General features: G+C 35.7%; 1 protein-coding gene across 2 annotated transcripts in view; it reads left to right on the top strand.

Moving 5' to 3' along the window:
* The window catches only part of PTCD2 (pentatricopeptide repeat domain 2), a 67399-nt gene that overhangs the window by 32872 nt on the left and 20664 nt on the right, over positions 1-13863 (top strand). The window contains exons 6-8 of one of the 2 annotated variants that reach the window (XM_053701436.1): positions 1181-1272; positions 1371-1484; positions 7138-7212. In XM_053701436.1, coding sequence (XP_053557411.1) covers positions 1181-1272; positions 1371-1484; positions 7138-7212 — 281 coding nt within the window. The remainder of the gene's footprint in view (positions 1-1180; positions 1273-1370; positions 1485-7137; positions 7213-13863) is intronic. The other variant, XM_053701437.1, reaches the window with a different exon arrangement.

Below are 13863 nucleotides of genomic sequence, written 5' to 3'. Positions count from 1 at the left end.
TATTTGCTCCCCTTTTCCAGCAGTTTTTCAAGTTTGAGAATTAAAACATTGCACTACAGACCTAACACTTTTTTTTTCCTCACAAGTATTTGTATAGGCTGCCTCAGTACCACTCTCTGCCATTGTATATCTACACAACTTCTGTAGTGTGACATGGATTAAAGGCGTTATTATTTTTTTCATGCCTTTTATGATGAGCAGTTTATGGACCTGATCCTTTTGCCTATTGGAAAGCTGTAGAATCTCATTACCCATTCATCTTGTATGTAAAATATGCTAAATGGAAAGTAGTTTTTAAGTATCAGCATTTTAGTTATTGACGAATGATGCAGAGGCCTTAAAAATCCAAAGGAATATGATTCAAGTTAATTACGTTTGCACATAACATGACCTGTTTCTCTTGCTATTAATCTAGACTCCTGATGTTTTACGTCTACAGGTTTCTCAGTTTTTTTATTAATATTCTTCTAGTAAAATACAAAACGATTTGCTTCTTGAGTAAAAATTCATAACGTATTCTCTAAATAAATGTGTACCAGCATGTGTGAGTCTGTACATTAATCACTGAGCTACACTACTGATGTTTTGTTTCTCTTTATATATAAACGGTTTTGTATTATTTCCATTGCATATAATTCTATGTATTTATCTAAGACATCTTAAAGGGACGGTTTAATCCAAAAAATGTATTGTTTAAAAAGATAGATAATCCCTTTATTACCCATTCCCCAGTTTTGCACAGCCAACATGGTAATATTAACCCTGTACGATGCTGGTCGTTAAGGTTTTTCAGGCAATAATAGCACGGGTCTTACAGCTAGCGGCAGGACCGCACTATTATAACCTCCCTCCCTCCTGCAGCCATCCTGGAATAGGTTGTCTCATTGCTGGTGGCGAGACTGTGCTATAAAAAAGCAATCCCCATTCAGAGACCAGCAACGTACATGGTACATTGCTGGTCATTACTTTTTACCTATGTGTTTACCTTGTATCTAAGCCTCCGCAGACAGCCCCCTTATCTCAGGGCTATTTATTTATTATCTATTGACTTGTAGTTTAGCTAATTAGTAATGTGTCCTGCACAACTCCACGGGAGTGAGCACAATGTTATCAATATGGCTCACATGAATTTTGGTGTAGACTATCCCTTTAATGTTTTGTTTGTGTTTCTTAAAAACAGGAGCTTCAGAAGTGCTGGTCCAGATGAGAAACAATAAAGTGAAATTTAGCAAAGAAACCTACATTTTGGCATTTGCTATATGCTACAAATTGGTAAGCCCTCAAGATTAGTGTATGAAAATAATTTCATTGCTTATAAATATTTACATGATTTTAAGCACCCAAAAATGACTTTATTTTTTTTCTTCTAGAACAACTTAGAATCTTGCGAAATCTGCACAACTCTCCTAGAAGAAATAGAGATGAATGGAGGTCCAATTCCAAGACAGGCCTTCAGTTTTGCAATTGCATTTGCTTTAAAAAGGGTATGAATATGTTTAATTGTTGTCTGTTCATATATGCAGACAATAAAGATTATTTATTCAATTTGATCGATATTTACACATCATCTTAAGTTTTCAAATATTTAAATTGTTTTTATTTTTTTCTTTGATATTTAGACACATACAATTAAATGCATTTCATTTTTGAATAAAAAAATGTTTGCAGTATACATGTATTAGGGAAAATGCTTCTACTGAAAGTTACCAGTTTCACTCATAGCTATCGTTGTGCCAGCGCATTTTTATTCCATGCTGCACTAATTATAGAGGTTGCATGTGAGTTTATTATTTATATATTTGCTGCCCCTAACATCGCCGACACCTATATTATATTTATTACCCCCTAATCTGCCCCACCCAACGTCGCCACTACCTTACCTACACTTATTAACCCCTAATCTGCCGACCGGACCTCGCCGACACTATAATAAATGTATTAACCCCTAAACAGCCACACTCCCGCCTCGCAAACACTATAATAAATTTTATTAACCCCTAATCTGCCCTCCCTAACATCGCCGCCACCTACCTACAATTATTAACCCCTAATCTCCCATCCGCAACGTCGCCACTACTATAAAAAAGTTATTAACCCCTAAACCGAAGTCTAACCCTAACACCCCCCTAACTTAAATATAATTTAAATTAAACAAAATAATATTCCTATAATTAAATATATTATTCCTATTTAAAACTAAATACTTACCTATAAAATAAACCCTAATATAGCTACAATACAATATATTAATAATAATTACATTGTAGCTTTTTCAGGATTTATATTTATTTTACAGGCAACTTTTTATTTATTTTAACTAGGTACAATAGCTATTAAATAGTTAATAACTATTTAATAGCTACCTAGTTAAAATAAGTACAAAATTACCTGTAAAATAAATCCTAACCTAAGTTACAAATACACCTAACACTACACTATCATTAAATTAATTAAATAAATTAACTACAATTAGCTAAACTAAAATACAATTAAACTAATCTATAATACAAAAAAACAAACACTAAATTACAAAAAATAAAAAAAATTACAAGAAGTTTAAACTAATTACACCTAATCTAAGCCCCCTAATAAAATAAAAAATCCTCCCCAAAATAAAAAAATGCCCTACCCTATTCTAAATTACAAAAGTAATCAGCTCTTTTACCAGCCCTTAAAAGGGCTTTTTGCGGGGCATTACCCCAAAGTAATCAGCTCTTTTACCTGTAAAAAAAAATACAACCCCCCCAACATTAAAACCCACCACCCACATACCTCCTACTCTAACCCACCCAAACCCCCCTTAAAAAAACGCTAACCCCCTGAAGATCTCCCTACCTTGAGCTGTCTTCACCCAACCCGGCCAAAATCTTCATCCAAGGTGCGCAGAGGAGGTCCTTCATCCAGGCGGCGTCTTCAATCTTCATCCATGCGGAGCGGAGCCATCTTCAAAGGAGCCATCCTCTTCAACCGACGACTGAACGATGAATGAAGGTTCCTTTAAGGGACGTCATCCAAGATGGCGTTCCTTCAGTTCCGATAGGCTGATAGGATTCTATCAGCCAATCGGAATTAAGGTAGGAAAAATCTGATTGGCTGATTCAATCAGCCAATCAGATTGTATCAGCCAATCGGATTGAGCTCGTATTCTATTGGCTGTTCCAATCAGCCAATTGAATGCAAGCTTAATACGATTGGCTGATTGTATCAGCCAATCGGATTGAACTTCAATCAGCCAATCGTATTAAGCTTGCATTCAGTTGGCTGATTGGAACAGCCAATAGAATACGAGCTCAATACGATTGGCTGATTGCATCAGCCAATCGGATTGAACTTCAATCTGATTGGCTGATTGAATCAGCCAATCAGATTTTTCCTACCTTTATTCCGATTGGCTGATAGAATCCTATCAGCCAATCGGAATTGAAGGGACGCCATCTTGGATGACGTCCCTTAAAGGAACCTTCATTCGTCGTTCAGTCATCGGTTGAAGAGCATGGCTCCGCGTCGGCTCCTTTGAAGATGGCTCCGCTCCGGATGGATGAAGATTGAAGACTCCGCCTGGATGAAGACTTCTACCGGATGAAGGACCTCCTCTGCGCACCTTTGATGAAGATTTCGGCCCGGTTGGGTGAAAATGGCTCAAGGTAGGGAGATCTTCAGGGGGTTAGCTTTAGTTTTTTTTTAAGGGGGGTTTGGGTGGGTTAGAGTAGGGGTATGTGGGTGGTGGGTTTTAATGTTGGGGGGGGTTGTATTTTTTTTACAGGTAAAAGAGCTGATTACTTTGGGGCAATGCCCTGCAAAAAGCCCTTTTAAGGGCTGGTAAAAGAGCTGATTACTTTTGTAATTTAGAATAGGGTAGGGCATTTTTTTATTTTGGGGGCATTTTTTATTTTATTAGGGGGCTTAGATTAGGTGTAATTAGTTTAAACTTCTTGTCATTTTTCTTTTTTGTAATTTAGTGTTTGTGTTTTTTTGTATTATAGAATAGTTTATTTAATTGTATTTTAGTTTAGCTAATTGTAGTTAATTTATTTAATTAATTTAATGATAGTGTAGTGTTAGGTGTATTTGTAACTTAGGTTAGGATTTATTTTACAGGTAATTTTGTACTTATTTTAACTAGGTAGCTATTAAATAGTTATTAACTATTTAATAGCTATTGTACCTAGTTAAAATAAATACAAAGTTGCCTGTAAAATAAATATAAATCCTAAAATAGCTACAATGTAATTATTAGTTATATTGTAGCTATATTAGGGTTTATTTTATATGTAAGTATTAAGTTTTAAATAGGAATAATTTATTTAATTATAGGAATATTATTTCGTTTAATTTAAATTATATTTAAGTTAGGGTTAGACTTCGGTTTAGGAGTTAATAACTTTATTATAGTAGCGCGTGCGGGAGATTAGGGGTTAATAATTGTAGGTAGGTGTCGGCGATGTTAGGGAGGGCAGATTAGGGGTTAATAAAATTTATTATAGTGTTTGCAAGGCGGGAGTGCGGCGGTTTAGGGGTTAATACATTTATTATAGTGGCGGCGATGTCTGGTCAGCATATTAGGGGTTAATAAGTGTAGGTAAGGTAGCGGCGACATTGGGGGGGCAGATTAGGGGTTAATATAATATAGGTGTCGGCGATGTTGGAGGCAGCAGATTAGGGGTTCATAGCTATAATGTAGGTGGCGGCGGTGTCCGGTCGGCAGATTTGGGGTTAAAAAATTTTATTAGAGGGTTGGCGATGTGGGGGTGGCTCGGTTTAGGGGTACATAGGTAGTTTATGGGTGTTAGTGTACTTTGTAGCACAGTAGTTAGGAGCTTTATGTTCCGGCGTTAGCCCATAAAGCTCTTAACTACAGACTTTTTTTGGCGGTAGGAGTCTTGTCGGTAGAAGCTGTACCGCTCACTTGTTCCAGGACTCCAAATACCAGCGTTAGGCAAATCCTATAGAAAAGATAGGATACGCAATTGACGTAAGGGGATCTGCGGTAGCCTGGAGTCGCGGAAAGGAAGTGAGCGGTAGACACTTTCCTGCCTGGCTCTAAATACCAGCGGGTGGTAAAAAGCAGCGTTAGGACCCCTTAACGCTGCTTTTGACGGCTAACGCCAAACTCTAAATCTAGCCGTATATTAATATAACCATGTTGGTTATGCAAAACTGGGAATGAATAATACAGGGATTATCTATCTTTGTAAACAATAACAATTCTATAGTAGACTGTCCCTTTTAAAAGGCTTTTTTTGTGCCATTACAGATACCACAGTAAACCCGATTTTTCAGGGTTTATTTTATAGGTAAGTATTTAGTTTTAAATAGGAATTATTTAGGTAATGATAGTAATTTGTATTTAGATGTAGTTAAGTTAGGGGGGTTAGGGTTAGACTTAGATTTAAAGGGTTAATAAATGTAGAATAGTGGCGGCGACGTTGGGCACGGCAGATTAGGGATTAATAAGTATTAATGGAAGACCATGTTTAAAGAATATTCCTTATGTGAGTAGAAGTAAAACAGATAGCAGCTCTAGGACTTTAGCAAAGCCCAAAACACAAGGCCCTCAGCAGTCTGACAAAAAAAAAATATTACGTTTGTGAAATTACGGAAGAGAATAGTGGCAAACTTTTTGAAATTAAATCTAAGCATTCTAAACTGTAGGACCTTATTTATTTTAAAAGAAAAAAATCAAACTTTAAATTTTAAAACTTTCAAATGCATAATAGACTAGTGTTTTCCATGTTCCTTGAACCTATTACTAAAACATATAGCATTTTTTTTATTGAGGTGATTAAATCAGGCATACATAATGAAGTAATTTTCGTTGTATACTTATATACAATAACAAATATAGTTGACATATTTGGTACAAAGAGCCTGTTCAGAAACCTTCCAAAAAGAACTCAGGAGGCCACTCTTAGACCTCATAACACTTGGACGAGAATATAAGTAGAGAAAGGTATAATGAAATGAGGAGACCTCTCTTGGGTCTCATAGTAAAAACCTCAGGACATTTTTATGTATCTAATATATCTTAGTACTATAGAAGCTAAAGTGTTGTGATAAGAACTATAACACATTTTCCCCCAACTGAGCCATAACAACCACTCTTGGACTGCTGTAAGCGTTATAGAGAGAGTATATATGGGGATTTGAGGGGGAACGAATACATGGGCCACTTATGGAGCCAAAACAGAATTTTAAAACTATACATAATCAAACAATACAGAATGAGTTGTAGTTTAGAAAGGCTTAGGAGAAACTGAGGGCATATGCTAGTATGGAAGTATTACCCCAATATAGCAAAACTAAAATCTCACGACACATATCTCAGCAATGGTATGGACCTTTTAGTGAATCAAAGTGAACCTCCTGAATATAAGTTTATGCATATTGCGCTACCTCGGCCACAGACTGCATGATATGAAGTTATAGTTACTGGAGGAGATGGATATTAAATACTAGATGGCATTTATAAAAGTTAAGCATTATGAGTCAGCCTCCTTCTATTCCTATGCAGAGGTCGCAAAATCTGTATATTTGAGAGATGAAATCAAACCAAGGGACTATTGACTTGATAGGTTTGCGCTAGTCATTACAAAAACGTATTATGAAAAGGACCAAGGGAGGAGCAAGTGGCATAGGAAGTATGTCGTTGAAGTGGGGCGCTACATAAGGGTTTATGTATATTAGGAAAACGATTACTATAGTGTCCACTGCTTATGATCATTAGAGATAATGTGAACAAATATGCTAAAAAATGGGGAATACCGTACACCTTAGCAACTAAATAATACAGCATTTAAAAATTCCATGCTTACAATCACACTTTAAAAATCCCCTGTTTACACTCAAGCTTAACTAGATAGCATGTCTGCAAAAAGATCACCTTCTTTTACTTATGTTGACATGAAATAACATCTTTAGAAGCATCACATCAATATCATTTTTTTCTATATAGTTTTTCTCTCTTTTTATATTTAGGTGTACTCCTTTTCATTGATAAATAAATAATAGTAATTCACAAAGAATTCCTGGAAAAGAATGGTGCATTTTATATATATATATAAGAAATGTGTTCTATGTAGTGAATGTTTGTGTGTAATCAGTCTAGAATAATGTCACTAATTGCTTATATATTAACAGAATGAAGTTTCCAAAGCCAAATCTATATTTTCTCAAATTATAAACACAGACAGCAAATTATGCAACAATTTAAATGTAAGTAATGCTTGTTTGACCTAATTTTTATAAACTTTCATAAGAATTTGCAACAAATGGTAATATGCATTGCTTCTTAAAGTGATGGTAAACTCTCCCCTTTTTAAAATCAGATCTGGAATATTCGTGATATTTTAGATGGAGTTTAATTCATTAGTTGTAACAAAGTTGTGCTATAACTTTTTTTTTAATATAGATATGAAATTCAAATACCCTGAGCGCCGCCACCCACTTAAAAAGTCAAAAGTGCCATATGGGGAGAGTGCTGATTGGACAACAATTCAAGCCAATAGCTCACAGAAAAATTGACTATGAAAGGTTATTTAAATTTTATATCTATATTCAACAGTAAGTTATTGCTCAACTTCATTACAACTGATGAATTAAACTCCATCTAAATTATCACTACCATTCCAGATCTGATTTTAAAAAGGGGAGAGTTTACCATCACTTTAAGACAGAGGCCAACTAAACGAATACAATAGCTAATAAACCTCCCCAATGTGTTTTGTCTGCTTTAAAAGATGTACTATTCCAATAATTAGATTTCCCCATAATCTCCCCACAGTGAAAAAAAATATTGTAATCTGTCTTTCTAGTTTATGGGTTTTATTATATGTATAGATGTTAAAGTGCATGAAAATATTACTACAAAACTAAATATTTAAGGTTAGCAATTTGCTGACCCAGTGTGCAGCATCTTTGTCTTTTACTGTTATGCTCTTTTTTTGGTATATTAATAGACACTTGAATGATAGGAAATATCAATAGAAAACAATATTTCATTATATAATATTGCCTTAGAGAAGAGACTCTTGGCCAAATTTAGGACACTCTGCGGTGTCCTATTCCGTATAAGAATTTTGTGATTGGATAATGGCTATCACATGATTGGGGAATATCAAAGGAATAGTAGATTATTATTTTTCTTTCTGGCAAATGCTTAAAGGGACAGTTAAGACACAAAATAAATTCATTCAATAGTTTACTTGCCACACGATTATGGGGCACATCGTTCTCCCTGTGCTGCAGTCCTCAGTGATTCTCAATTTTTTCAAAAAACCCAACTGACGTTCATAGCAAAAAATGGAAGCCTAACTCCTCCTAACTTGACGTCATTTAGAAGCTGATTGTAACAGCAAATGACATGAGTGTCAGCCACGACGTTCACGCCCATTTGCGCATGTGCATTTGTTCAGTATAGTCACTAGCAGCCTCATTATAGAAGGAACTGAAAGAAGGTTCCTATTTCAGTGACGGACCGCTGTTTACATAGGTAAGAGCGATTTCCTCTTGTATATGACACCCACTATACTCATGACAGGTTTTAAAATCTTTGAAGATTTTTGTTGTTGCTACCATTAGTTTACAAAAGAAAGGGGATCTGGCCTATAATGTTTAAAATTTAATTACTAATTATAACTATTTTTAAAACACATTTTCTTTAATACGATACTATGCGAATAACCAGAGCTGAACTGAGGTTGCCGTGGCCATCACATCTCCTCTAGTATTAGAGCTGTACCTAAGCCTCCTGCATGGGACACCTCAGCACACAGTGTAGCCCTAGGGCGCTCACGTTGCCACAATCACAATGCCTTGTTATGCTGTCTGGTGACCTTTTAGCAGTACAGTAATACCTTGTAGCTGTGCTGATAGGGATTCCTGGTGCTGCTGGTACTTGAGAGCCACTGCTTCTGCTCTCTTTAGCTGGTTCTGCTGGTCATAGTTCAGTAGCGCCCCGTAGATTAAGTCAATGATCACAACCATGGAGCCGAGCGCCTGCAGGATCCTCTTCTGTCTTCTAGAGCACATCCCGTTTCCCATAGTCTTAGGGGCAAAGCCGGAGAATAGCTCCTGCTTTACACAAGGGCTGGTACTGAGCAGGCTGCAGGCATTGCACACGCAGTATGTGCTTTGCTATTACCTTTTCTAGTATATATTTGTTGATTTGTAACCAATCCTATAAATGTAGTTGCTCAGGGCCAGACTAGTCTGATTTGTCTCACTGGTGGAGCAAATTATTTTAAAGTAAAAGCCACAAAATAATGCAGTTCATGTGACAATTGTGCAATCAAATGTACAAGCCCAGCAAGCAGGACTTATTCATATGATTGTAACCTATGTCCGTGCCTTAATAACGATAACCAATAATCTGTTTTTACTTTCTTTCATGTAATTAGCAAGAGTCCATGAGCTAGTGACGTATGGGATATACATTCCTACCAGGAGGGGCAAAGTTTCCCAAACCTTAAAATGCCTATAAATACACCCCTCACCACACCCACAATTCAGTTTTACAAACTTTGCCTCCCATGGAGGTGGTGAAGTAAGTTTGTGCTAGATTCTACGTTGATATGCGCTTCGCAGCAGGCTGGAGCCCGGTTTTCCTCTCAGTGTGCAGTGAATGTCAGAGGGATGTGAAGAGAGTATTGCCTATTTGAATTCAATGGTCTCCTTCTACGGGATCCATTTCATAGGTTCTCTGTTATCGGTCGTAGAGATTCATCTCTTACCTCCCTTTTCAGATCGACGATATACTCTTATATACCATTACCTCTACTGATTCTCGTTTCAGTACTGGTTTGGCTATCTACTATATGTAGATGAGTGTCTTAGGGTAAGTAAGTCTTATTTTATTATGACACTCTAAGCTATGGTTGGGCACTTTCTATGTAAAGTTCTAAATATATGTCTTTAAACTTATATTTGCCATGATTCAGGATAATCAGTATTCCTTTAATATTCAGACTGTCAGTTTCATTATTTGGGATAATGCATTTTAATTCAATTTATTTTTCCTTTCCTTGAAAATTTTCAATTGATCATTTTTCCCTGTGTGCTGTTAGGCTCGCGGGGGCAGAAAATGTTTTTTTATTGCGTCATTCTTGGCGCTGACTTTTTTGGCGCAAAAATTTCGTCATTTCCGGCACCGTAGTTGACGCCGGAAGTTGTATTCTGTTAATACGTCATTTTTGACGCATGTGTATTCAGACATTTTTTTGCGCCAAAAAATGTGGGCGTCGGTTCTGGCGTCAGAGGATGTGGCGTCATACTTGGCGCCAAATATATGGGCGTTGTATTTAGCGCCAATAATGTGGGCGTCATATTTGGCGCCAAAAAATGTGGGCGTATTTTTTGTTTAACTTTTTTTTCCTCACATTATTTAAACCTCACTTTTTTTATTGCTTCTGGTTTCTAGAAGCTTATTATTTTGCATTATTTTCCCATTCCTGAAACTGTCATTTAAGGAATTTGATAATTTTGCTTTAAATATTGTTCTTTTCTATTACATATTGCAAGATTTCACTGTTCCTGTTTCAAAACAATCTAAGAGGGTTCCTGTTGACTGAGTTCAGTCCTACCAAAGCTAAGTTCATTTATTTTAAATGTTATGAATGTTTATCTTTAGCTATGGTTTGTAATAAGTTATCATGATAAACTTTTACATGCAGAATCCATTAGTATTTATGCTTTATATATTGCCATTCTTTTTACATCTTATGTACAAGAAATATTTAGAAGATTTATAAGAAATATTTTTCTGATTCTATTTTAAAGGCTTTGTCTGACATCGTGCCTTCTAATAAAATTTTTAGGTCTTTTTCAAACTTCTTTTTTAATTATTGAAGTTTCAAATGACTAACAACATACTGATTTATCCTTCTCTGATGATGTTTTTTCTCATTCAGAATTTTCTTCATCAGATATTGACACTAACAAATCTACTTTTTTATTTTATTTTTTTATTAAAGTACATTTGTTCTTTGTTGAAAAGGTGTTGATTATTTTGGATATTAAGGTAACTAGTTCTTTTTCAAGACTAGCTAACACCCCCAAGGCAGAACATACAGTGATGTGAGATGTCATCGCAGAAAATGCAGCATGTCTGCAGAAAGAACAGGACACATGCAGGAACTGTTAGCACTTTAACTTTGTAGTGCTGCCCCACAGTTCTCTTCAAACAGAGCTGTGTTCTGGCTGCATTGTGTCAATTTTCCTTAACAAAGTGTATCTAGGGCAAAGTGCTGTTTGAAGTGAGCAGTCAAATATGCAGTAGCGCTGCAAAGCAGCAACACATTGCTTGTTGACTGGCTCTCAGAGATTTCCCAGTCTGCAAAACTGTTTATTCTAAATGTAAGAGCACTGCATCTTTTTATTACTGCATTTCTATGTTAGACAAAGAGAAAAGTAAACAGCTTTATTAAAGAGACATTTTTAAAAAAAAAATTTGTATGCAGCTAATTTGCAATGCAATAGTCATCTACTGCACTATATATAAATCATAATAAAAATTGCTTTATTCTTCAGTTAACCAACACGTTGGAATTGAACTGGTGCCTTAGTGTAACTGTCTAATTTAAAATTGAATTTTATTTAAAAAAGACCTGCAGAAATTTTTTCACTAAAAAAATCTCATTGCAGAAAGTAAAGAAAAGTTCTGGCTCTGGGGCTAACACTATTTCTGCTTATTTATTCTTCTGTGTTTTCAGAGGTTTTTTTCCAATTCCTCATACTAGGGAATGGAATAGGCTGAGAATTTTCTTCTTCAAAGGTTTTAAACTATATTCTTTGCCGGCAGTTAAATTCAATTTGGAGGGTTCTCCAATTTATTGGGGCTATCTCTACTCCTACTAATTATGCTATTGTTTCTATAGCAAAATAGTATTTATTTTTCTTTAGATGGTTGTATCTTATTTATGGAAAATTATTTCGTTTCGGGTACTTTTCTTGGACCTGTGATTTATTTGGATGTTGCAATTGCTTCATTTTTTCTGTTTACTTTAAGATCAAGTATCAGATTATGATTTATTTTAGCATTGTTAAAGGGACAAAATTTACTAGACTAGGTGCTGTTGCATTTGTCTTGTTGTTTTGCATTTATTGATTATGCAAGTCCACTGTATTGACTGGTCCTTTAACTGGACTATCATGCTAATAATTTCATTTTTGTCTTCATTTTATTGAATATTTTCGCAAATGAGGTTTAATCTATGTCTTTAGCTGTTTTAGCTAGAAGAATTTTGTGATTTCTAAAAATCCATATTTCTTTTGTTCTAAGATAATCAATTATTTGTTTTATAATTGAATTCAATTCTTAACTGTTACTCTGGGCTTTAAGATTGAGTTCTAAGACTAAAACTTTAAGCTTATACTAGTTTGGTTGTTCTTATTAAGGAACGAATTCCTGAATTCTTTCCCAAGTAACATGTTTTTAATTGGAAATTTTTCAGTTCGAAATCAGCTCCCTAAAATTGCGATGTACGTGCCGTATTCCAGCTTGGCTGGCAAGGGGCAGGTTAAGACTTTTTTGAAATTTATTAGGTTCTATTCGGTCCAAATTTCTTTGATTTTATTCCAGTAAGGCTAACACTTTCTTTAAGTGTGTTTCGGTCCTATATATTTTGGGTACTGTTGAAGCATGGCTGATCACCCGTGGGGTTCAAGCGCTGCTCAGACCTGGAATCTTCTGGGGTATTTCTTCCAGTTCCATTTTTAGGAACTGGGTTTTGGAGTTTTATTCAAACTATTCTGCCTTTTTTTGGTCAGTGATAGCATTATTTGTTTTCATTAGATACAATAAATGCATATTTTCATTTTTCTGTTTTCATTCAGATTATTTTCTGAGGATCCGGAATCTCATATGATTCACTTTGTTCTTCCAGGACATAGTTAGAGGATCTTTTTTTTCAAAAGCTCTTGATTCCTCACACAAGGGTCACCTTTTTTAGGTTTCCAGATAGTTTGTGTCACTGTCTCTATCAGACAAGGGACAATTTTATTGGGTTCCGTCTGTCGGTACCTTTAGTCTCTATTATTTCCTTCAGTTGCTATATATGCATAGAAGTTTTAGGTCTTATGGCCACAGCATTGGATTCAATTCCCTTTGCTCATTTTCAATAGAAAGAACCTTTCCAGTCTTTTATGCTGAATTATGGTGCAGGGATTCTAGGATTTCGCATTTTAAATCTTTGAATCCTAATATTTATCTCTCTTGATTTGGTGGTTAAGATCACCATCATTTAGTTCTACAGGTCTCTTCGTTTCTTTCAACCTGGACCATGATCTCTACAGATGTGAGTCTTTTTGGTTGGGAGGCTGTCTGAGGATCTCTGTCAGCACAAGGGGTTTGGAAATCTCAGGAGGCGAGATTACCATTTGATATTTTAGAACTCCGTGCTTTCTCAGAGTTTTTCAGTTAGTTTCTTTTTGAAGAAGAGACGTTTATTGTTTTTCAGACAATATCACAACTAATGGTGTATGTCAATCATCAGGGTAGGACTATCAGTCCTTAGGCTGTGACAGAAGTGTCTCTGATATTAGCTTGGGCTAAATCCAGCTCCTATCTAAATTCTGTGGTTTTTTTCCCAGGTATAGATATTTGGGAAGCGGATCTCTGTTAATCAAGCTTTACTTCCGGGAGAATGGTCTCTCTTACCCTGATATGTTTTTCAATTTTTCAGATGTGAGCATTTCTAGAAATAGATCTGTTGGCATCTCATCTGAATAAAGAACTTCCCAGGGGCCTATTCAGGTCCCGGGATCTTCAGGCGGAAGTAGTGTATGCATTGACATTTCTTTGGAATTATCTTTTTGCCTATTTCTTTCCGCCTCTAGTTCTTCCAAAGTGATTTCCAAAATTCTTATGGA

This window comes from Bombina bombina, chromosome 2 (assembly GCF_027579735.1).
Source record: "Bombina bombina isolate aBomBom1 chromosome 2, aBomBom1.pri, whole genome shotgun sequence".
Classification (NCBI taxonomy): Eukaryota; Metazoa; Chordata; class Amphibia; order Anura; family Bombinatoridae; genus Bombina; species Bombina bombina.
Note: the sequence above shows the minus strand (reverse complement) of the source record. Positions and strands in the feature narration are given on the sequence as shown.